At 41.4% G+C, this 26,179-nt stretch overlaps 2 protein-coding genes across 5 annotated transcripts in view; both read right to left on the bottom strand.

The window, feature by feature from the left end:
• Positions 1-7,017, bottom strand: part of ADGRF4 (adhesion G protein-coupled receptor F4) — a 47,888-nt gene extending 40,871 nt beyond the window's left edge. For all 3 annotated transcript variants that reach the window (XM_033217397.1, XM_033217396.1, XM_033217398.1), the window contains exon 1: positions 3,565-7,017. The gene's annotated coding sequence lies outside the window, so the exon portion shown is untranslated. The remainder of the gene's footprint in view (positions 1-3,564) is intronic.
• A 245-nt stretch (positions 7,018-7,262) lies between these two features.
• ADGRF2 (adhesion G protein-coupled receptor F2) overlaps positions 7,263-26,179 on the bottom strand; it is a 37,360-nt gene continuing 18,443 nt past the window's right edge. Inside the window, exons 3-10 of one of the 2 annotated variants that reach the window (XM_033217399.1) lie at positions 24,995-25,037; positions 23,663-23,814; positions 22,491-22,724; positions 20,156-21,517; positions 15,724-15,765; positions 12,183-12,242; positions 8,657-8,733; positions 7,263-7,418 (exon numbers count right to left, since the gene is read on the bottom strand). In XM_033217399.1, coding sequence (XP_033073290.1) covers positions 8,686-8,733; positions 12,183-12,242; positions 15,724-15,765; positions 20,156-21,517; positions 22,491-22,724; positions 23,663-23,814; positions 24,995-25,037 — 1,941 coding nt within the window. In that variant the 3' untranslated portion in view covers positions 7,263-7,418; positions 8,657-8,685. The remainder of the gene's footprint in view (positions 7,419-8,656; positions 8,734-12,182; positions 12,243-15,723; positions 15,766-20,155; positions 21,518-22,490; positions 22,725-23,662; positions 23,815-24,994; positions 25,038-26,179) is intronic. The other variant, XM_033217400.1, reaches the window with a different exon arrangement.

Here is a 26,179-nt window from a genome sequence, read left to right as displayed (position 1 = left end):
GTCCTCACGTGGGTTGCTGTGGAACGCTGGTCTCATAAAAGACAAAGGGGTGCCATGGCCAAATCAGTTCGGGAAACAATGTGTAACACTACTGCCACAACTCCCCCCAACACACACAGACACACACACACACACAGGCGTGAACACGTATCAAAGGTTCTGAGATTTCTTGTAGTAAGAAGACTGTTTCATCCAGGTTTTACAATTCACTTGATAATCAGAAATTCTAGGCCAGGTGCAGTGGCTCACGCCTGTAATCCCAACACCTTGGGAGGCCAAGGTGGGTGGATCACCTGAAGTCAGGAGTTCGAAATCAGCCTGAACAACATGGTGAAACCCCGTCTCTACTAAATACAAAAAAATTAGCCGGGCATGGTGGTGCATACCTATAACCCCAGCTACTTGGAAGCCTGAAGCAAGAGAATCAAATCGCTTAAATCTGGGAGGCAGAGGTTGCAGTGAGCTGAGATTGCGCCATTGCACTCCAGCCCGGGCAACAAGAGTGAAACTCTGCCTCAAAAAAAATAAAAATAAAAATAAAAATAAAAATAAATAGATAATCAGAAATGCTCTGGGGAGTTTCAAGCTGCAATTCCATCACAATATGTTATCTTGGAGGGAAACACATTAATCTATCCAGACTTAGGCTTCACATGTATTTGCTGGGCATCTACCTAATGCCCGTCCCTGTGCTAATACATTCATGGGAGCTCTTTAAGTCATTCACAGCAAAGCTTGGGTGACCAAAAGAAAGAGATCAGTTTCAGAAATGAAGAATCAAAAAGTGAAAGAGAAAACAAGAAGCAAAAGAACTCTTGCCTGAGGTTATCTGTGGCAAGAAGGTAAATAAAGAGTTATCAGTTATTTATAAATTCCCTCCAATTTCTATACTAGTCACTCGATAAGGGCAGCTCCACATCTCTTTCCCAAGGTATTTGCAAGATGACTTATTTCAGAGATAAAAGCAACTAAGCCACCTAGAATGGCAGCTTCTCAGGACCTGCAAAAGTCATGTCCCGGGTTCCTTCTCCTCCACTTCCATAACCCGCCTCTTTCTGTGCATGATTATAAAAGTGTTAATTACCCACTACCATCCACCTTTGTTTTTCACACAGTACTAAAAAGCAATTCAAGCCTGCTGAATGGAGGCCAGGCTCCCTGCTCTAACATGTTCATCACAAAGAAAAAGATAACATTTGCTGGTCATTACAAAGAAAATAACATTTGCTGGCCTCAGAGACTTACAGGAAAACGCAGCTAGACCTGATTGTCCCAGGGGGGATGTGTCTAAGGATCTACCTCTCCATCAAGTTTACAGTAATCAGCAACTTTCACACTGCTGCCGAAATTCTAATCACAATGGGTCAACAGAGCACAACAATTTGTGCTTTTTGCCCCAGAGCCTCAGAGAAATTAGGCCACACCTAGTGAAATAGACAAAAAAAAAAGGTCAGGTTGTCATTAGTCAGAATGTAAACACCTGATGTTTCTCTATCCTCAGCACCCAGCAGAAGACACAGAATAGACACTCGGTAAACGTTTGTTGGGTAAGTGAATGAATTGGGAAATGGTCCCTGCAGAGTGACATCAGCATCTGAAGCATCTGAAGTTTTTGCTTTATAATCATGAGGCAACTTTTCTATCTCAGAGGGGCAGGTGAGCATATTTGCAACTCTAGATAATTTGGGAACCTGGTGTCTTAAGTAGAAACGCTCCTAGATGCCAGTCCAACTGTGGACCTCCTCTTTATTGTACTGCCTGGAGCCTTATGTGAAAAAGACTTGAGCAGGAAATAATGCCATGCCAGGTTAGGGATGTCCACCATGGGCACAAGAGGGTGTCATAACAATGCATGTGTCTCTTTCCACACTGTCTCCACAAGTCAGAACTAATTAAACCCTGTTTCTCTGGACAGACCCAGATGACCCCAGCTGTTCTGAAACACCTTCTCCTATTTGTCTCATCTTCCTTGTACCTGGAGCAGATTTTCTGAATGAGTTGGAATTTAAAACTGCAGTGAGTCTGCCTGGGTACTGGAGCTCTTTTCTGAAACATGCTAGATGGAATTGTAGGGGATGACTCACACAGACTGAGTACTCCCTACCCGTCTGAACACGCTGAGTGCGGCCTGACATCGGGACTCCCAAAGAAAATGTTAAAAGGTCAGCCGGGAACTGTAGAAGGAATGCCTTGGAAGGTGTGATCTCACAAACCTATTCATGCAAAACACCCTAAGGTGAGTGGCCAAGAATATTTGTGAATCAAGGACACACTTTCCCAAAGGGTTCCTCTCCCTGGAACTGTACCACAAGGTAAGAGGGAGCGCCTATTCTCACTTGTTTGCCAGTCTTCAAGGTGGTAACTCACCTCATACTGCCAGGCCAGACCATTGTCTGATGAGAACAACCAATTCAAAGAGATTAACTAGAGGGCAAGGAACCTAAGAGTTAAGTGACCCACATTTTGGGGTGTGTGTGTGTGTGTGTGTGTGTGTGTGTGTGTGTGTTGTTCCCCTAATTCTAAAACTGTTTCCTCTGCTCCAGTAGTATAATTAGAACTCTGATTATAACATCAGATGGATAAATGAGTTGTTTATGTGTTTAAGACCCAATATCTCTGCCCTCAATAGTAGAATCTATTTAGTTACCCTTAGCAGTTCTCCCTTGCCATGGACAAAATGCTTCACATAGAGCCTTGGGGGAAAGCAAGATAGAAAAGAACTATTAGAATCAGAAACATCTCATCTCTGGCTATTTTAGATGGCTTCCAGCCAATCTGTTGGTAGCCCAGTATCTTTTCTAAAAATTGGAATCTGGATTTAGATTCTGATAGGTTTCAAGAATCACATAATTTCAGAGTTGGAAGACATCCAGATATCTCACCATCTTGATACTTATAAAATTTTAAAGAAATTGATAGGCCCAGCAATTGCCTCTGCTCCACGAAGAAAGCTCATGGAGTGCTGACACTGAAAAAAAAAAAGCAAAAACAAACAAACAGCACCTAATGATGCAACACTTTAGAGCTCTCACAACTGTCTTCAGAGTATAAGGAATATAGAATTGCAAGTGGTATAGAATTGGCCACTTGAAACAAGGGAAGTTGCAAAACGTGTTGGCAGGAACTGGAGAAATATTTTTTAAAATTGATACAATGACAGCTTTGTCAGGCTCACTAAAAGAAGAAACTAATAAAGAATGCTTTTAAAACAACATCCAGCTTGACATTCAGTCTAAAAGACAGGTATTGAAATGTATCAAGTAAGGGGACAATGCAGGGACAGTGAGTTCATTTACCTGACAGGATACTTTGCATTTTCACTCCTAGGAGTGAGCCATTAAAGCCTGACAAACGACTCTTAAAGAAAAACAAACATAAAGGCAGCTTAGGAAATACTCCAACCTTGAGCTAGCCAATTTCTAAATCATGTTACAGAAGTTTCTGGAAGAATCGAGCATTCCAGAAAATACCATCATAAATCACACATTTCCCCCTTCTGGAATATGTGCAAAAACAAGCCTTTCTTCAACAGGAAAGTCGTGTTGGTGTGGGACATGTACTCACGGCATCCAGGAAGCAGATCTAGCAGCCCTGAGGTGGAGAATCACCCGGCAGGAAGGCCAGCGCTCAGCTCCCCAGCATGCTGCCCCACCATCACGTGGCACCTCCCACAGTCCCTAGTCAGTCAGTGGCTGTGATCTGTCTTCTCCATTTTTGAAATGGAAGTCCAAGGGGCCCAGTGAGAACTCACTGCCTGTTGAGAGAAGCCGATCTGAGAACTGTAAAGTTGCCCACAGTTTCAAGGCTTGTGCAAGTCTGTGATTCACTCCACTATGGGTCCATGAAGCACGCCTAAGAGAAATTACAGGTTTCTCCTGTCTGAAGCAAATCCATTAAAGTGAGTCATCTGTTTGTCTTTCAGTTCTTCATCCTTATCTCAGATGATTGCATGAGACTCTGCTTGCATCTGCTGCACTGGGGTAATTGGAATGAGGGTGATAAAATGCAAGGTTATGCCACTACTCTTGATGATTTTTAAAGGCTGATACTTTTTTTGTTTTTTTGCCTGTTCTGATGTTGAACTTGGAAGAAATTGGCTGACAAACTGATGCATAAATTGTGATCTAATTCCTAACCTAGAAACAGAGAGATTTCTGTTTTATTTTTGTAATGACCAGGACAAGGAGTTCTTACTGAGCCACTACATGGCTGTGGTAACTCAGACACAGAAGACACTGTGGGGAACGCACACGATTTGACTTTGGACAGGGGAGTCAGTTTGCATTGTTCTGCTCACCACCAAACAGTCCCACACACTCCAATTCTACTGTTGTCTACTCACAGTCTTCTTCCCCGCAGAGATCTAAAGCAAACCCTCATTTAGATATTTCCAGGGGAAATGTGAACAGTAAGGAGAGGTAAGTGAGGAGGCAGTTTTGTTATGGGTTTTATAGTAATGAAGGTCAAGGAGGTGCTGTTTATGGAAATGGGTCAGTTCCATTTAGGTCGATAGTTAAGAACTGGCTCATTTGGGAAGTGGAAAATCCAATATCAAGCCATTGTGTAATCAAAGGACTTTTTATTGCACATATTTACCGAACATATTCTATGTACAAGACACCATGATCTGCACTATGGGCATACAAAAGTGACTAACAAAAGTGAATAACCCCATTCCCCAAACATATACATATGCACACAAAAAGACCAAAAGGAAATAAACAATACAACACAGTAAATACAAAAGTAAAGTGAAGGACACAGATTATTAATAATTTAAAAATTATTAAATTACAGGAAATCAGGTGGGGAGAATCAGTACTTCTGGTTGGAACAATCAGGGAAGACTTCTCGAAGAAGGCGGAAAGTGAGGGTGAGCTCAGGCACACATGCAGTGAGCAGAGCTCTGTGATGTATACTCTTTCCTGGCCAGGGAACTGTGTATTATGACCACAGTAATGAATGAGAGGATTTTTCAACGGTAAGCTCAACAGGTTTTGCTGACTGATACCCCTAATGTCGAACAGACCAAACCAAATGCTTAACTCTTTAATTCAGAAGTCAATGAACTAGTTCCCATGAGGGTGTCTACAGCCAAACTTATGCATGGGGTCATGGCTGTGTGTTTGCTTGTGTTTATGTGTAGGTGGGTGGGTTCATATATTCACAGGACTCTAATTAAAAAAAAAAAAAAAACTAACATTTGAATTTGAATGAGCAATTATTATGTGCCAAGTACTATACTACTTTAGCTACATTTATCCACTTAAAGTCTAAGGAATTTAAATGGCTTTCCCAAGAATCATTATGTATTAAGTCTGATACTTACAAATCTGCCTTGGACACTATCAGTACCAATTTCTCCTAGGGTCACCTGACCAAATCACTTTGTTGGTGGGGTGTCAGCAGGAAACTGAATGTGTCTCTACCCAGGGTCATCCAGAGTCAAACTAATCCATACAGTTCCTTGACATTTTTCAAGATGGTGTAGAGTGGGCTTTGGGATGCAGGAGAGAGGGCATAGCTTCCAGGAATTCCCAAATAATTCCAGAGTTTTTCTCTCAGCATCCTGGGGGTTTTTTGGTTAATGATGAGGCTAAGATGGGGTGTCCTTCCCACCATACTGTCTCAGGGAGTGAGTATAGCTGAGTAGTGAGTACTTCCATACTAGATGTGACTGCTCAAGGCACAAAGCAAATGTGAAGCCAATCCCTCCCTCTCTCCCTAGTGCTCAGAGCTGTTATCTGTGAAATGAGGTAATTGGAGTTAGTCTTTTATAAAATTTGTCCAGATTTACCATCCTATACCTATATTTGCTTCATGAAATTCCATTTTCACTTCAATATATGGACTCTGGGTAAGTGACATTTCTTTGTACCTAAGCCTGCACTGAGGAAAACCAGGACTATGTCTATCTCACCCCTTCTCTTGAAAAGAATGTACAAATATATTGGTAAATGGTAAATTAAAACCACTCTCTGACTTTATTTGTGAAAGATGCTTTTGTTGTCCCAAGATAAACAATGCCATTTGAAAAATGACTCTTTCTCCAGGTTGATGCATTTTTTAAAACTTCAGATTGATGCTTTTTGTCTGCTCAAACTTTCCTACTTATAGGAAGATAATTTGTAATAAGAAAGAAAAGAAAAGGAAAGAAAGAAGAAAGAAAGAAAAGAAAGAGAGAGAAAGAGAGAAAGGAAAGGAAAAGAAAGGAAAGGAAAGGAAAGGAAAGGAAAGGAAAGGAAGGAGAAAGAGGGGGAGGGAAGGAGGGGGAAGGAAGGAAGGAAGGAAGGAAGGAAAGAAGGAAGGAAGGAAGGAACTGCACTTATACATGAAGTAAGCCCCATTTTCTCCTTTGTAATGAAACATCATCAATACTGACTTCTTGTTGGGACAATTAGAGGCTGCCCATTGCCCCTTTGCCTTTACCCGCTAGTTAGATGCTGCTACAGTCATCTGTGTCCTTGCTTTGTAAAGAGGCTTTTTTTTTTTTTTTTTCAAATAGCTTCTACCTGCAATACTGTGCTATCAGGTAACACCTGGTTGGAATGTTGAATTTGTTTACATACAAGTTAAGAAAACGAGCAGCTCTGAATTGGAAAGGTGATTTTCCTCTCTCCAATCCCAGGTATCAAAAAAGCATATTGTTGGTGAGGATTGACCTTACATTGTCAGTGTAGGCAGAAGATCTTTCAGTGGCTACACGGTCTTGAAGAGGAAGTGCAGGGCTAGGAGCCAGCAGACTTGGGTTTCTACCTCTGGCTCAGTCCTTGATTAGCATTGACTCACAACTCCAGGCTTCCATCTCCTTAACTGAAAATAGTCATCTTTCTGTCTCAAAAACTTTATGCTTTTCCCCTTGGTTCATGGCCAAGGAAGTTGTATCTAAGCCCAAACCAGGTTGACTATCCAATCTATTTAAATTTTAAAAAGTAGAATATACTGGCAGTGGATTCCTTTTGAAAAAAAAAAAAAAATCAGCAATGACCTAGTTAGAATCAGCGCAACTCTTTGTGACTATTCACGAGGCTCCTCCCTCAGCAACACACAGAATCCAGCCAGGTGAAATCCCAGGCCGCCTTTCCCAAGATGAGGCAGAACTTACTTTCTGAAGACAAATGTGACCCAACAGCATAGAGGTGGAAAAACCCCAACAAAAACCACGGTCGTGACCCCCTTTGTCTTTTTGTTTGCTGTGGCTGCTCAGCATGATATATATGTAGCTATGTACAGTTGATGGATGAGAAACGTTTAGTAGCACAGAACAGCTTAGACAGAGGAGGCTTTCATCCTTTCTGCACATCACGCCCTCCTCCATCAGCACCACATGTGTGAGCTTCCTACATATTCTCCAGAGGCAAGAAGACAGGAATGAGCACATTTCTCCTTTGGGCTCTGCCATTCCTGGAATATACAACCTTGTCAAGAACAGAAGATCACAGCTTTAATGTACAAGTAGCAAGATTCATAGGCTTTATAACATCTGCATTATAAGCTCACTTCTTGAACAATGAGCCCATTTGGGTACATCCCTTATGGCCGATGGAGAGTCTTCTTCCTTTAAGCCACTTTGGAATCCAGAGAACAGTTTTTTCTGTTGCCCACAGATGCTGAATTACACATCTTGTCTTTCTCTAAGCTGGACCACCTCCTTTGCATTGTAACACGTCTTGAAAAAGACCCATTTTTTATACAAGGCGCTGAACTGCTGCAGAATGCCACAAAGGCTGCTCGAGCCTGGATGTGTTGGGATGAGGGGTGGGAGGCCCTCTCTACATAGCTGAGTGTATCTGTCTCTGTTTCTATCTTTGTCGTGCTGTATGTGTCTCTGTGAGTCAAACTCTCTGTTTTTGTTTTTGTTTTTGTTTTTGTTTTTTCTGCATTTCTCTGGGGCTCCCAATGCATCTCTTACCCCCTCCCTGCATCTCTCTGTCTCTGTCTTATTATGAATGTGGGTATCTCAGTGTGGGTTCCTCTGTCTTCCTCTCTTTTCTGTCTCTAGATCCAGAGGGACATCGAGACACAGGATTGGAAGACTTGTGTCTGCACATGTCCTTGTATCTACGTGGCTCTCTTCTAGTCATGAGTTACCATGTCCCTCTGTCTTTATATATCTGAATCTCTGTTTTCCCCTGTGGCTCCTTCCTCTACTTCTGTTTTTCTATATATCTTTGTTTATCTCTAAGATATCAAATGTAAATAAACTTCTCCATCATCCCTGAGGCCTCTCACAGATATTGTTTATCATACCTTGATCTTTTCAGGCTAGGGAAAAGAAAGGGGCCACAATGGGAAATTTGGGGATACTACTGATATCATGTAGGATGTCCTGGGATAGAGAACTAGATAGAAGATTGAAGAGAGGGAGTAGTTAAGTAGAGCAAGCAGCTCTCCTCACTCCCATCTAAAAGTCACCCAGGCTAATTTAAAAGCATTTTCAGACATGTCTGCTTAATTTTCGGGGCCAAAAAAATTTCAGTAGCCTAAGAATTTGAAGTGTGAATGTATTTCCAACCATAGCTAGGTGAGAATAGACTGTATAGGAGAATCATTTTAATGAAGAAAAAATCATTTCCAATTATAATTAATCAAATTGCAATTTTAAAAGAAATGTCACATATATGACATATATGGGAACCCCTTGCTTTGCACTCACCTCCCAGGTTAGGGATGTAGCCTGGTTTCTTAACTTGGGCCTTTGATGGGATGACAAGATAATTCAGAAGAAGCCTTCTGTTGAAGACAAAGTATAATTGCATTTATTAAATATCATTATTAGTCTGTTTTCAATTATCACAATTATTCAAAGCACCTGGGAAATTGTGATCCACAGTAATTCCTTTTATTCCTTCACCTTATTCCTCTCCTCTCCTTTTCTTTCTTTTTTTTTTTTTTGAAACAGAGTCTCACTCTGTCGTCCAGGCTGGAGTGCAGTGGCATGATCTCAGCTAACTGCAACCTCTGCCTCCCGGGTTCAAGCATTTCTCCTGCCTCAGCCTCCTGAGTAACTGGGACTACAGGCGTGCGCCACCACACCCAGCTAATTTTTGTTTTTTTTTTTTTTTTTTTTTGAGATGGAGTCTCGCTCTGTCGCCCGGGCAGGAGTGCAGTGGCCGGATCTCAGCTCTCTGCAAGCTCCGCCTCCCAGGTTTACGCCATTCTCCTGCCTCAGCCTCCCCAGTAGCTGGGACTACAGGCGCCTGCCACCTCGCCCGGCTAGTTTTTTGCATTTTTTAGTAGAGACGGGGTTTAACCGTGTTAGCCAGGATGGTCTCAATCTCCTGACCTTGTGATCCGCCCGTCTCGGCCTCCCAAAGTGCTGGGATTACAGGCTTGAGCCACCGCACTCGGCCTTTTTGTATTTTTAGTAGAGACAGGGAATCACCAGGTTGACCAGGATAGTTTCCATCTCTTGACCTCGTGATCTGCCCACCTCGGCCTCCCAAAGTGCTGGGATTACAGGTATGAGCCATTGCGCGCGGCTCCCTTCTCTCCTTTTTTATATTGGAACCACTGACACCACAGGAACCGATTACTGTGAGAGATCTTCCTCCTCCTTGGCCTGGTCTGGCTCCACCTACTGAAGGAGCCCCAAATTTGGGAAGATGGTGGATAGTGGAGAAGCCATTGAGTGGCATGAGAGAGAGAGACAGACAGCAAAATGCTCCAAGCTCTCAAACAGCTCTCTCAGCTGGTCTGCTGAAATCTTCAGCGTTAAAGCCATCCCCTTGTAATGCGCCTGTGTCCAAAGGATGTCCTTGTGTTTTAGGAATGCGTTGCCTAAGGTAGGTAATACATTAACTCACTGGTAGAATTACTACCACATAAACATAGGCTAATTCATCACATCAGATATGAAATGAACACAGACAAGCAAATTTATTATGCTGGCTTTGGGAAGCAGGATTGACACTACCCAGGCAGGCGCCATGAGGAGGGGAGTTGAATCTGGACTACAGAAGATTGCTACCTAGGAATTAGAGGCCTACAAAGCAGAAAAGAAGAGCACAGATGAGACACCTATTTGTCCTCTGAGCAGAGTTCACAAAACTAATTGCAAGCAGTGACCTAAAGTTAGTGAGCAAGAAATGAAGGGGGAATGGCAAGATATTAGGATAAATTTACATAGTACCTAGGCCAGTGATTGTTAACCCAGAGAGCACATTAGAATCACTGGGGAGCTTTAAAAAATGCTTAGGCCCTACCTCCAAGAGTTTCTGATTTAATTTTTCTTGATTAAGGCCTGAAGTGTCTGTTGTCGTTGTTGTTGTTGTTTTGAGATGGTGTCTTGCTCTGGCACCCAGGCTGGAGTGTGGTGGCACAATCTCCGGCTCACTGCAACTTCTTCGCCTCCTGAGTTCAAGCATTTCTCCTGCCTCAGCCTCCCGAGTAGTTGGGACTACAGGCATGTGCCATCTGGCTAATTTTTGTATTTTTAGTAGAGATGGGGTTTCACCATGTTAGCCAGGATGGTCTCGAACTCCTGACCTCAGGCAATTCGCCTGCCTCAGTCTCCCAAAGTGCAAGGATTATAGGCATGAGCCACTGTGCCCTGAAGTGGTATATTTTTTAAGCTTTCTAGGTGTTTCTAAGGTACAGCCAGCATCAAAAACCACTGATTCAATCAACAACTGCTCATAAAATGCTGGATATTATTTTGACTTACCAGTCAAATAAAAACACAAAGAGAAGTGGGAGAAATGACTAGGATTTTATAACACTGAAAGGCAGAATTTCTCTATGATGACCTGAATGGATCAATTCTGAAACACATAAGGAAAGGAGAAAAGCTAAATTGGAAGGGATTGAGAGAGTCAGGACTCTCTCCTGAGAGCACCACAGCAGACCAAAGTGAAGGAGGAGACTACTTACATCAGGGATGCCTGTTGGAGACAAATACTCACAATGCCAGGACACTTCAGGGAGACTTCAGATGAATGACCCTCAACCTTGACTGTACATTAGAATCACCTGGGGCGCTTTCAAAATCCCCAAATCCAAGCCACACTCCAGACCAATCAAATGAGAATCTCCAGGGGTGTGACCCAAGCAGCCCCATTTTTTGAAGCTTCCCAGTTGATTCTAATGTATAGCCCAAGTTGAGAACCATTGCTTTAGACATTTATTAATGTCGTTTGCATTAAACTTTTGCTATTTTTTTTTTTAAGCTGAAAGGGGTATGGAGAAACCAGCAGATTCCCAGGTATGGAGACAAAAAGACTAAAAACAAGACCAAAGGTTAGGTAAGAGTAAGGCAAACGAGAACAGAAAAAGAGAGGGAAGAAAAAGAAGAGAAGAGCAGGGCTAAAGAAATCAACAGAGAGGGAATGGAAAGGCAAGGAATGAGGATGGGGCAATGCTGCTCTCAGGGCCACAGGGTACCCAGCCCCATCAATTAGCCTCTCTCCATGCAGATCCCCTAAAGCCCCAGTCCGTGACAGGGGATGTGGACCCCAGCAGACATTGGCGTGGGAGGCTCTAGATCACCTCCTCGCTTGTTGTGGGTGTATTCCTTGGGCCAACCCTGAATCTCCTTTTGCTGCCATTTAAAAGTTTTTTAAAAAATTGAGCGTCAGTTTTTCCCTCACTCAAAACAGTTCACGGCCCTCATTCTTTGCATAACAATACATTGTTTCCAAGTCACAGGAATAGAAGATAAGTTAGAGGCCCTGTTACAGTCCAGCCTGCTGTCCAATGACTGAATCTTCTCTACAGCAACCCTGAGCAGGCCCCAAGCCCACTTAAGCCACTGCAGCAACCATGGCAGCTGGCCCCTCTTGAGTAGTTCTTTGTGTAGGATCAGAATCTGTTTCCCTGCAGTTTTTACACTTTGGATGTGGGTCAACTGATTGGAGTCATAGAGAACAAGTGAGATATCACAGGAACCTAAGACTTATCTCATTTCTTTCATCACCTGCTCTCCTACTATGTGGTTTGAGGTTCACCCTCCAACGCCAGCCACCTTGTCACTCTCCTCTAAATTCATGTAACTCGACTTGCATCTCTTTGCATCCCCATATTCCAGAAAGAATCTGAACTGTTTAAGAGGCACCCAGCACTTCTGGGAAATCCACACTGCAAAGTGTTAAAGTGAGAGTGTTAGCAACACTCCATATGCCAGAAACTCCAAGATTGTTATCTTGTTAAACTTTTAAATGCAAAAATGAATACGAAAGCTTTACCTCTGATATTGTGGAGCTCCTTTTTGCAGAGGTTACTCGACCCTTTAAAGCTTCTCTTATCTGGATATTTAACAAAAGAAGTTAAGAATTAGAAGATCATATGCTTGGGCCTGGCTGATATTGTGGCCAGGTACTGTGTTAGCAGCTAGGTTCTGTTGGAGGGATATGGAGGGATCAGTGACCTGGTGGAGTAGTCTTGGAAAAGGTGGAAAGATGGGGAGAGACAAGAGAGGTGGAGGTGGCACAGGATACTCACTTTCAGGGCCTTAAATATGGACCCAATGGTTGAGAAATACAGTTTGCCACAAGTTTGAGGGTTCCTCGACATAGCTTCTTCTTTTTTTTTTTTTTTTTTTGTTCTTGAGACGCAGTCTGGCTCTGTTATCCAGGCTGCAGTGCGGTGGGGCCATCTCGGCTCACTGCAACCTCCGCCTCCCAGGTTCAAGCAATTCTCCTGCCTTAGCTTCCCGAGTAGCTGGGATTACAGTCATGTGCCACCACGCTTGGCTACTTTTTTTTGTATTTTTAGTAGAGACGGAATTTCACCATGTTACCCAGGATGATCTCAATCTCCTGACCTCATGATCTGCCTGTCTCAGCCTCCTAAAAGTGCTGGGATTACAGGCATGAGCCACCTCACCTGGTCTAGCTTTGGCATTATTTTTATGGAGCACTTATGTAATCACTTCTCACAATTTGTCAATTATTCAAACAACCTTTTCTAGAGGAAGAAAGTACTATACAACTGGACATGGTGGCTCATGCCTGTAATCCCAGCACTTTGGGAGGCCAAGGCAGGTGGATCACTTGAGGTCAGGAGTTCGAGACCAGGCTGGTCAACATAGTGAAACCCCCTCTCTACTAAAAATACAAAAATTAGTCCGGCATGGTGATGGGCACCTGTAACCCTAGCTACTCAAAAGGCTGAGGGAGAAGAATCGCTTGAACCCAGGAGGTGGAGGTTGCAGTGAGCTGAGATCATGCCAGTGCACTCCAGCCTTGGCAACAGAGTGACATCTCATCTCAAAGAAAAAAGTACTATACAACATAGCAACAGCCCATGAAATTCATCTTCCCTAACTAAGTCATCCTGTCCTTTTCTCTAAGTCTTGCCTGCTGAATACAGGCCCTCTTCTCATTTCTTCTATACAAAATATTATTCACCTTCCAAGGCCTTGTAGAAGCTCTGTGTTCACAATTCATATATGCCAAAGCCCTCCAGCTCAGGGTGGCTTCCCCTTTCCCTGCAGATGCCGTATTCTTTGTCACACACAGACCGCAAACCACCCATCAGGGATGGAGGACAGTGTGCTCAAGGGCCCACTGGGATTTGTAAAGATATATTGCCACTTCTGCTTACATTTCTTTGTTCTCACCCTTTTTCACTTTTAGGTTTCACAATGTACGTAACACTTTTTAAGTTAATAATGAACACATCTAGGGATATGTGCTCACTGTGTTTTACTAATCCTAAAAGTTTGAAGACTACTAGTATATACAACTTTTGGTCAATGAATCATGTATGGTCCTGTGACACTTTTGAGTATTTACCTTTCATATCATAATTGTAAAGGTAAGAGGTTTTGATCTTGATAGAAGTTACCATGGCTTGGAGTTCTTTGCACATCTCACCTAACACTGGTAAACTAAGTAAAAATGCAGCTGCTGGTACTCTGGCTACAGATACTAGTTGTGATTTTACAAATAATAGAAACATAATCCTGTGGCATATGACTGGGCAGTACCTTAAGTGCTTTGTGTTTTTACCTACAAAATTGCATTTGTTCTTTGCCATAATCTAATGGAGAAGGCAGAGAAAACATTATTATCTCTGCATCCCAACTGGCTCTGTTGCCAGGCTGGAGTGCAGTGGGGTGATCTTGACTCACTGCAACCTCTACCTCCCAGGTTCAAGAAATTTCCCTGCCTCAGTCTCCTGAGTAGCTCAGACTACAGGCACATGCCACCATGCCTGGCTACGTTTTTGTATTTTTTAGTAGAGACGGAGTTTCACCACATTGGCCAGGATGGTCTCTATCTCCTGACCTTTTAACAAACCTTTGATATTAATTTTATAGAATATTACTGGCAGTAGGCTGGGCGCAGTAGCTCATTCCTATAATCCCTGCACTTTGGGAGGCCAACATGGGTGTATCTCTTGAGCTCAGGAGATCGAGACCATCCTGGGCAACATAGGGAGACCCCATCTCTACAAAAACATTTAAAAATTAGCTGGGTGTAGTGGCATGTGTCTGTAGTTCCAGCTACTCAGGAGGCTATGATGGGAGGATCACCTGAGCCCAAGAGGTTGAGGCTGCCGTGAGTCATGATGGTGCCACTGCACTCCAGTCAGAGTAATAGAGTGAAAGCTTGTCTCAAAAAAAAAAAAAAAAAAAAAATTTAACATGTCCTTTTCTCTAAGTCTTGCCAGCTGAATACAGATGCTCTTCTTATTTAGTAAAAAATAAATAGTAAAACATAAATAAATAAGCAAACAAACAAGAAACTCTGCAGTGAAGGTGGGGTGCTTGGGGGAAGGAGTAGATTATGTTTTTTGTTTGTTTGAGGTTTTTTGTTTGGTTTTGTGAATCCAACCTGGTACTGCTCCTTTTTATTTTTATTTATTTATTTACTTTAATTGACAGAAGGGTTTTGCATTTATATCTGAGAGGGTTGTTTGCTTTACTTTTCCCAGAAGGTAGTATGGTACAATGGAAAGAGGGTGGTTTTAGAAGCCTGAATAAACATTTGAGGGGTTGCTACTTTGCTTGGTTTTTATTTGTTTTCAATGCTCATCACTTATCAAGACTCATCTGTATTTGAAGAGTTTCTTTTCTTGACTCCACTGCTGTTCAAGACACAAGTAGGAACTCACACTTCCACCCAACCTTGCAGCTAAGACATGACCATGTGACCTGAACTCAGCCAATCAGACATGACAATGAATAAATGTGGGTGCTGGTGTACCAGACAGGCAGGGTGAGGCGATCTCCCAGGCAGCAGTAGCAGCAACTCTGGCTTAAGTGTTTACTGCCTGACATTGGCCTGGTGAGCTGTGCTATCTGTGTCCAGAAAAGCGGGGAAGAGCAATGGTATGTCTTGTGGAGCATTTCTGTGGTGTGCATTGGTAACTATTCCTGGAGCAGAGCCTCCAAAACTCCAAGCCGAAGAGACCCTCCCAAAGATAATACTGCAAGATTTAATAAGTTCCTTTTCTGCTTCAACTAATCAGAGTTGATTTCTGTACTGATCTTGAGCAAGCTGTTCACTCTGAGTCTCAGTTTCCTCATCTATAAAATTGAAAATAGCAATACCTACAATTGTTTTAAGAATCAGCACTAACGTACATAAAACATTCATTCCCATAAGAACTTGCAAGCTGGTCAATATCATTTGCATTGTAAAGAGCAGTGATCCAGGCTTCATACATCTGTACAAATGACTGAAGTGGGAGCTTTTCAATAAATAGCCTTTACAAGCCTTTACATGGCCAAGTACCGATAATACAGAAAAAGCAACAAGAAGAATTTACATTCAGTACCTTTGGATCCAGGATGGTTCCAAACACTAGAATGAAGAAGCCCTGGGAAACACAGAAGAGGGAAAAAGAGTCATTTACAAAAGAATGATGATGATAAAACATACTCTCAGTTATTACCAATTCCTATTTTGATAAAAAGAAAACAATTTTATGAAATCTCTTAATTTATCATCCTTAGATCACAACACCTAGATTCATTCAATGAATATTGATGAGTGTCTTCCATATGCCAGTCACTGTAGAGGTACCTCAGTAAACCAAAGAGACCAAGGTCCCTACATCATACAGGAATATTTTTAAACTTTCCTTTTAAGTTGAGCAAATTAAAAGTGTTTTCACTTAGCAGGAGCTGGGCCTCTGAACTGAATATAATGATCCAAGAAAGAGTCAGAGGAGGTGTTGGGCAACGAATGCAGGCTTGCCGTCCTTGAACAGTGAGTAAGATAAGCTTCCACAGAAAAGAGCAGAAACAGCTGTTGCTCAGCTTCCCATAACACCTTCAGCCTCCTTCCTCATCCACTACAAAGAATATTATAAAACTTGCAAAGAAAAGTCAAGTGTATACATCCTCAAAAACTTAATGACTTTAAATAGATTGAGTTTCTAAGCACATGACAAGTATTCCCAATATGATGATGTAGAAGGAATTAATTAGCTTTCATATCTTTTATTTTCCATACCAAATATATATATATATATATATAAAACCCAAAACAGTTTGTTCCTCTATAGCTATAGTCCATTTGAAGTTTTTACTTCTGTTTCACATACATTGATACAAAACCCCCCTTGAGGAAGGAATGGCAAGTTGTAGTTGCATTTTTCAGTTAAGGAAAAGGAAGTTGAGATTCAGCATTCAAAATGTGATAGACAGGAACATTCATCAGACAACAATTTCTCCTAAATGTGCAGTTACTCCATCCATGGCTCACCTGAAAAGGTGAGATATGACCTTTCATTTAGGAATACCCTTGCTAAGCTGCTCTGACTTCATAAGTGAGTGTGAACTCTTACCTGATCTTACCTACCCAGAAGCCTGTTAAGGGGCATGGGTTTTATACAGCTGGCACCATAAAGATGTTACGACCTGGTATTCATTGCTGAGAACAATACCAAATCTACCACTATTTGGTAAAAGCCCAGATGAGAGGCGGAGAACTTTACAGGGACCAGCGTACATCCTTGCAGCTAATCCAGTCCCCCAAACACACTAACATACACCTTTCTATTCAGCCAGTCCAACCCTCAAAAGCTTAATCTCCATGTAGCTTTTATGAGATTGTTCTTCTGTGTATGACTCTGAACCTACAAGGTAATTATTAAAATCTCTTATTGTATCTGCTACAAAAAAATTATTGTTGTCATGGTCCATTAGGTTGCAAAGTTATCATTCTTATAAGGCCCCATTCTGGCAAATATATTCCAGCCTGATTTTGGTACTAGGAATACATTTCAAGTCAGGATCTCCATTAATTTGGCCCAGGAATTATATTTTTTAAAGATCTGGGAACCACAATTCTAGCATGCTTTTTTCTACAAATATGCTGATGGCTAATATTCTTTGGCTAAAGAACTAAGAGGAATTTCTCTCCTTGTAAGATTTTTAATTCCTTGGGGTTGGTCTATCTATATTTGTATCTGCAACATTAAGCATAATGCTTGGCACAAAATAAGTAATAAATGTGGTGTCTCTTCATTTGAGTGTATGTATGTGTTTAATTTCTTTATTATGCAACCTGCACTTTTATTAGTCATGTAACATGACTATAAACATGAGTTTAACATGACTTTATAAACATGTAACAGGGAAATACTCCACTAGGATCACTTTTCGTTGGCCCGTGCCATGTTAGATAAAGTTATGCAAAATATCTTTCAGAAGATTTGGATTAAAAGATTGGCCATAAAGTTTAGTATCTGGTTGAGAAGGGAAGAAAGAATATACCTAACAAACAATTCACCAGTAGCAGCTTTTTTGCATTTCTTTTAGTAGGTAAAGCACAGTTTGGACAGGTTAATTTCAAGGTGTTCTCCCAGGTTTTGGTATATGTGCTTTATTTTTTCCCACCAAAATAGCTATGAGGGAGTCCCAAAAAACTCACCCAGCCCACAATCACTCTTAGTAAATACAGGAGTAGGATGCCAACCAGAAATTATGGATGGACAAGGTGGGTAGTCGAGGCAGCAACTGACACCATAATAAAACCTCTCTAGTAAAGAGGATGGGTGAGTTTTAAAACTACTGCAGATATTCCCCTGGGGCTAAGACCAGGAAATCTTTACAAGAGTCTTCTTCCCACATCCTCTGGGCCTCTCAATATGTATCAGAATCTCTCCCCTCTGTCTGTGCTCCATCAGCCTCTGCTGCTGCCCCTCATCTCATCCTAAGACTCTACTTCTCCTGCTTTTTATACCCAGTTGGTTGTGTCTCCCATCTCAGTAGATCCATGGCTCCTCTCTCTCCTCCCTCAGAGGATGCCCTGATCCAGTGATATGCTAGTAAATGGCAATAAACTCTCCTTATTTGTAGTGTTTGCCAATCTCTGTAGTTAATAACCCCCACCATGGCCTATTTGAATCTTGCCCTGTGACATCGTTGAGCATGGATTTAGGAAGAGGTGGGCAGTAGCACATCATTGTACAGATTTTCCACCATGCAGACACAATAGAGGCAAGTAACCTCAAGAGAAAAGGTAGACAAATAATTAGGAAGTGATGAGTTCTGAGGATACATGACCTTTACTTTTAACCCAATTTGTTTAATTGCAAGTCTATATGATTTAATTGTTATTGATGACTGTGTTCACAGCCAGCTCAGAACAATCCTGAAAATACAATAGGCAGCTCCTTGTGAGTCGATACAGGCCAGCACCAACACAGCACTGCCCAGTGCCCCCCACTGGCCTCACCAACACTTTGTTCTCAGCTCCTCACTGCCCCATCTGCATTGGCGTTTAGGTAGGCCCCTCCCTGCTCCTTACTGGGATTCAAGGCAGAAATGAAATTGAAAGCACAAGTGATCCTACAATGACAGGTAAAGGTGCTCAAGATATCAAAATGCAAGTGCTCACAGCCTTGTCCAAAACAAACCTCACAGGGAAGATGGCCCTAAGGGAGACAAGAGAAGGAAAATACTGTGGAGTGAGTTATGAGCTCATGAGGGGTTTATGAAAAATAGGGTTTTTACCCAAGTCTTTTCAATGACTAGTTTTGTAAACATGCATAAAGCAACTTATAACTACCAAAAGCTATACAAATGTAGGATACAATTAATATTTTCTATAAAAGTGCAGAAAAAGTAGAGACTCAAAATATGAGATACTCCTATTATTATTAACTTTGTTCTTCAAGACATCAAAGTGTTTATTATAAAGTGAAATCATTTATACATAAATTCTGAAAAAGGAAAATGAGAAGATACTTGACTTAAGATATCTGTTAGCAATTAGGTGAAGCACTTACTTGAAAATAGTCTTACTGGCTACCGCATACATTCAGATAAAAAGATAATGTTTTAGATATCTTTAGAAAAAAGCTTGCTTTTCAATTAGTTGCTATCTACATATTAACATTCAATATAATAAACTTTGGATCATTCACACATTATAACATAAAAAAATGGAAAAAAACCAAAATTTCAATCAAGAAGGAAATTATTGAATATGGAATGCTATGCAGCCATTAAAGACATATTCATACATAATGAGCTGGTAAAATTCTAGCGCATATTTTTAAGTGCAAAAGCAAGTTACACAATAATATACATTGTTTTAACCCCTGTGTTATGTGAAAATATATTTGTATGACCATAGAAAATTTGGCAAAGGATGCACATGAAACTGTGAACATTGCTTAATTCATCTAAGTGTGATAAGAGAAGAGAGGAGAAACTATCTTCCATACTTCTCTGTATAGCTTGCCATGTTAAAATAAGATGGTTTCCAATGGTAGCTAAAAATTCTAAGTGGAAGGAAATGTAATAAATGTGCAAACTTTAATACCTCCAGTTATATACCTAAATTTTGGGGAAGGTGTTATTGCTTAATTTTTAAACCATAACAACTTAGCCTATTACTAGGCTGTCTATGGTCTTTGGATCATTTTAGTACTTGATCCTTTCCCATTCACCATTTAATTTCATTTTCCAAACACTCCCATAAAGTATACAGTATTGCACTCATTTTATATGTGAGGAAAATATGGCTCGAAAAAGTTGAGTAAATATCCCAAGATCACGTTATACATTATTAGTAAACGAAAGAGTCAGGATCCAAATCCAGGTCTCTCTGGAACAAAAGTTTATTTCCCCACTCCATATGCTATTCCAGATCCACTGACTTTTACATAGAAATCTAATGCCACAAGCTCCTAATCACAGAACATCTTCACGAATTCTCTCACTTTGGACTTGGTCAGAAGCATCTGGACTTACCTGGAATGCATTGAGCAGGGAGAAGATAATGTGGAAGGCCAGGGATCTGTCATCGATGACGGTGGCTACTCCAAATCCCCAGGTCAGTCCCAGAAGTGGTGTGAGGATGGCAATGTTCTTGCTGATTCTCACAATGGCTCTCACTTCCTGAAACATGGAATTGCTGATGGCAGGTCGCTGGGTCTTGACAATCACCAGTGTGACTGTGATCAGGTTTACTACCACGATGGCCAAAGCTGGGACCACGAAGGCCAGAAGGGCTCTGGTCATATCCCAGTTGAGCCAGCAGGCCTCAGGTCGTAGATAGCCTTTGCCAGGTTCAGTGGCAGCAACCGTGATGGCAGCAATGACCAAAGGGCATCCATAGCCCACTGAAAACAGAGATGCCACCAGGACTGACTTGGGCAAGGTATGGAAAACAATCATGATTCCATAGAGGATAAGGAGTGCCTTGGCAAACATCCAGAAAAATACAGAAAGGTAAAAGAGATGAACAAAAAATGTGGCTGCCACACATCCCTTGCGGTGTGTTATTGGACCACTAAGAAAGGAAGCTACAATGAACCACACATCAGCCATCAGCAAAGTGGCTGCAATGTTAACAATGCACACATGGCGTAAATAGGTGATCTCTGTCTTTGTCACTTGGCTCCAGACTAGGACCTCAATGGACAAGCAAACGATCAGGCTGCAAATAGAAATGCCCAGGCCTACATATGTGATATAAGTCAGGATCAGACTCTCTAAGATGTGAGGTGACATAAGAATTGAGAAAGAGGTAAACAACTTGCTTGGCCTACATTTGCAAACAGCTTGCTGGGAGTTTTCTTGAATCATTTTGCAGGCCTGCTGGTCCCATCTGTTCTCCACAGAGTGCCAGCCAACACACTGTGTCCTCCTCTCCTCCGACTTGCTGATCTTTTCAAAAATTAGTGAGATTCTTTTAAGTTCCTTGGGCAAAATGACAGACAGGACAAGCCCATTTATAGTAACATTTTCCAAAAGACTGGCTTCCAAAAGAGCCCCAATAGTTGGAAATGCAATGCTGATGACCTGAGAAGGGGAAGGCACCTTCCAAAGTTCATCTCTGCTGATCAACACTCTCCCAGTGACTTCATTGCTGATATCATTAACTCTCATCGAAAAAGTGAAATTTTTTCCAATGTTATCTCCAGATATGGTGGTGCCCATAGTATGAATGAAGACATCTGGTATGTCAACGGGATATTTATCTATGAATAGCCTTCTTGCAAAGGAGTTGACTGAGTGTAGTAGGATATAGCTGCTGTTTCTGTCAGGAATGAAAGTCCAGTTGGAGATGCTTTTGCTATTAAGAATGTGGTTGGCTATGGTGCTGTAACTCTGACAATAAAGAACCAGTGTTAGTACTGAGCCACTCTCTCAAACTGCCAGCACATTCAACACTCACTTTTATAAAGCATGTTCCTCCAACCAGCAACCTAAGCATACTCTGGGGACTTCTTAGCAATAGAATCTCAGATCCCACCCCAGACTTAATGAATCAGAATGTTCATCTTAATAAGATCCCCAAGTGACTTGCATGTACACTGAAGTTTGACTTAGATGATAGAGCTACAAAGGAATTGCCTCACCATGCCCTCCTCCATTTATGCAATGGCCTCCTGTGAGCCAGGCCACTGGACAGCTTTCCACATGCTCCTGTCCATCATTCCCTCCACATCACACCTAGGCGAAACTAGCAACTTGCTTACCCTGCTCAGAGAACCCATCACGTGTTTAACCTCTCTTGCATCCCAAATGTGTTGCAGAGCCCTATACAAGAATATAATAAATTGGAAATTCACCCTGGAGTCTGAATCTACTTTTTAGTATCTTTGCTTTGAAGATCAAAACCAAGCAAAATGGACCCAGTTTTATTTCATGTTTCTGCAATGGATAGGCATGGCTGTGTTTTTTTTTTTTTTTTTTTTTTTAATTCAATTATTTTCCATTTTAGCAACCTATCCTAACTCACAAATGAAAATAAGAAAAGTCTTTCTCTCTCCAAAACAGAATATTTCTTAAATGTATTCAGTAGCCAAAAGATGCATTGGTAAATCATACTCCAAAGTTCACTACAGTACCAAGTAAGTGCTCTCTATAAATATTTGTTGATTAAATATGTTTACTTTCTCCATTCATTTATTCATCCTTTCTTTAATGAATATTTACTGAACACTTGCTTTGCTAGACATTAGAAATACTGATGTGAAAGAATGGTTCCTAGTCCCTGAGAAGCTCACATAATACTCCAACTAACCTGCATTCCTTTCCCACTGAGATAATGTTCTTCCAAGTATTCAGGAACACTCACCCGCATCTTTTCCTCATCAACACCTGTCCATATTGCTGTTGATATGTTGTGTAAGAGCTGCACAATTATGGCAATGTTTCCTGGTATCCGGGGTGACTGCTGAATGCCTCTAATTACACAAGACAAATCTGTGGGACACTTTTGTAGCAACATATCTGATATGGTCTCAGACTTTCCAGTATATACACTTATTTTTATATTGTCTTCAAATGGCTGAACCAAATGTGAATCCTCCTATGATATGGCAAAAAGAAAGAAATTTTTATAATTTTTATTTTTGTGTTAAATGTAAAAGTACCTTTACTAAAACTTAGGACAGCCTAACATAATGTTTTTATGTTTTACACATTCAGAGTCACATCTGCTGTCAAATAACTTGACCATTACCGAGTTGCATGAACCAGCAAATAAAAGTCCCTACTTCCCATCTACCTATTCTTTAATCCCCCTCTCCCCAAATAACAACTGTTATCTTCAGCATACCACTTCAGATAACCTGTATATATAGAAATTTCTGGTACCATTTAAGCTTATTTGTAATATTTATGAAGGGCAAATCATGAGTGATGAGTCTATCTTAAAAATAGAAATTTAAAACTCGATTTGGATGAATCAACTGGAACACCAAGACTGAAAATAGCAATAGAAAGTATCTCCCATAGATTCAGACTCTGGTTCCCATACTTTAAGGCAGGGGTGGCAAACTATGGACCCAGACTGGCTGCCTGGTTTTTGCAAATAAGGTTTTACTGGAATGCAACCAGCCCATTAATTTAAACACTATCCACAGCTGATTTCATGCTACAATGGTAGAGTTGAGTAGGCACGACAGAGACCATGTGACCCACAAAGCCTGAAATATTTCTGTCTGTCACTTTACAGAAGTTTCCTAACCCTTGCTTTAGAGGACCCCCTTCTGGCCCTCCTGCAGCCTGCCCCTTCACATGACCAGGAGTCTATGAGCACAGACTTTCACATACTCCAAGTTTAGAAGGCTATTTTTGCATAGAAAATGAGACTAGTGGCTGCTTATCTGTTCAGCCATCCCTACACGCTGCTCTGCCACATGCTCGTCCTCTCTGTTACTGAGGGCAATATCCACTGCCAATGGGAGGCTCCACTGTGCTCATACAGTGCACATCAGAATCCATATTGCAAAGAAAAGATATTACCTCAAAGATGTTGACGGCATTAAGAGTCCGACAGGTGTCAGTGATCTTGTGCCATGTCTTTTTCCTGCATGAAAACCCCATATTTCCCTGAGTGTCTGGAGGGCAAGGTTGAGTACACTGGAAATTGTCTGTACAGACACCATTGCATACACCTGGGAAAATGAAAGGAGACCGTATCAGATGGGAAGGTCTGGGCTCTGGGCCCATTGGGCCAGTCACCAAGGTGTCACTGCCAGTGACAGCATATAAATACTGAAGACATCAGTGTCTTCTCTTCCTAAAGTGGAGGAAGACTGAAATGGATCAGTGGTCATCTATTTTAGCAACAAAATTTTATTGTTTCCAACAAAATCTTATCCTGAACTGCAGTGTATAAAATAGATAAAAGTGGAACATGGCCAGGTACAGTGGCTCACACCTGTAATCCCAGCACTTTGGGAGGCCAAAGTGGGCAGATCACGAGGTCAGGAGTTCGAGACCAGCCTGGCCACATGGTGAAACTCCATCTCTACTAAAAATACAAAATATTAGCTGGGCATAGTGGCGTGTGCCTGTAATCCCAGCTACTCGGGAGGCTAAGGCAGGAGAACTGCTTGAATCCAGGACACAGAGGTTGCAATGAGCTAAGATCGTGCCACTGCACTCCAGCCTGGGAGACAGAGTGAGACTCTGTCTAAAAAAACAACAACCCAAAAAAATCTGGAACTGTCCCAGGTAAAGTGAGAGGGACAAACCCATAATGCAGTCCACTAGGTCACTCTTACACCCTCACAGGAACCCCTGAATACTTCCTCCGACCCCTGAAGCTCCCCAGATCAGCTCTAGTTGGAATCTACTGCTTCCAGTGTTTTCTAAGAAGTCTCTCAGCTCAGGAACTCTATAATATGTTATATCATCAATGACTTCTCACAGACCTGTTCTAGCCACTGGACCAGTTTGAATGGGCTCAATCCAAAGGATCTATGGCAAAGAATTCTCAGACAAGGATGGAGCAGAGGGTACTGGGAGGAGAGAGGAACAGGGTAGGGTGAAATGTACAATTTACTACCTGGTACTATGCTCACTACCTGGGTGGGATCATTCGTACACCACACCCCAGTGACATGCAATTTGCCAGTGTAACAAACCTGCACGTGTACCCCCTAACGTAAACGTCAAAAAGAAAAAAAAGGCAAAGGTACAATTTAATATGAAGGAAAAAAATCAGAGTCCACATGCAAGTCATCAAGGATTCCATCTGCCATGCCACAGGACAGAGGGCTGAGAATGGCCCTCTATTACAATAGATGGACAGCAAAATTTCCATGTTTTAAGTAACTGCTGCCAACATACCGTATGGCCTGGCAGGCACCTTCTCCTTGCCTTTGCTGGCAGCCTAGAAAGGGAAAATCAAAATGTGCATCAAAATCAATTGTTGATATGCTAGCCTAACAGCTCACTTTAGTCACAAACAACCACAGTTAAATTAACTATGATACCAGCATGGCCCACCCAAAGCTGAGTCCATGAATTACGGCTCCTCCGTGACTCCATTTTCCCTTCAGCCTGGACCACTTTCTCTCCCACTGCTACCCAGTAGGAGCACTCCTCTCTCTCCAGTAAGAAGAGTCTATGTTCTATCCAGGAAACACGTTATGAGCGGAAGTGGATTGAGAGGGAACCTGATGAAAGTTAAGCCTCAGAGAGCCTTGCTCAAATGGGACCTTTTGAAGCCCTGGGAAAGGATCTAGCAATGAGCAGATTGCTCTCCTCTCATGCTCAATGAGCAGATCATCTCATGTGTTCTTGTGATCATACATTTTATTAAATTCTCAAAAGCAAAATGTTTTAACCACCTACCATCTGTTAAGATCATCATTTTGTGCCATTTCAGTTCTGCCTCCTTCATACTCCCTTTCATTTGGGGTATCACTAGAGAAGCCATATCTACTCACGGATTCTGGACAAGTTAAGCTGGGATACATTTAGTTTGAATTTAGTAGGATATAGTTATGTAGTTTCCAGTCACTTCTACATTACAATAAGAACATCAACACTTACGTGATATCAATTCCAAGAACATTTACAATTATTCACAGAACAAGAAAATTCTAAGTTCCCTGATACCTTGCAGCTCACATATGAAATAAATTGGATAGAATTTTCCCAAATTTGATAACAGTCCTACATGCTTACATGCCATTACTAATAATAAATTAGAAACTGAAAGATACTTTTCTAAACTAGGAATAATAAGAAACAAATTTGATCAATAATGCTGGAGGAAAGACTGAATAATATTTCTATTCTCTCTATAGAAGAAACAATAAGATCATGCAAGTATGCAGTCAAAAATGTAGAAACTAAAAGGTGGGCATTTCATTAATAAAAAATATTGTTTTATTACTGAATAATGCTAAATAACACTATCCAGCATTTCTAAATTTGAAATTTGTTGTGATTCCTTTTCTCATTCTAAATAAATTTTCACTTTCCCCTTAGTTTTGTATGTGTAATATTGCATTTTTTTTCCTTAGG

The sequence above is a fragment of the Trachypithecus francoisi genome, unplaced genomic scaffold (genome assembly GCF_009764315.1).
Source record: "Trachypithecus francoisi isolate TF-2019V2 unplaced genomic scaffold, Tfra_2.0 Lachesis_group10, whole genome shotgun sequence".
NCBI lineage: Eukaryota > Metazoa > Chordata > Mammalia > Primates > Cercopithecidae > Trachypithecus > Trachypithecus francoisi.
This window is presented reverse-complemented; position numbering and strand designations above follow the sequence as displayed.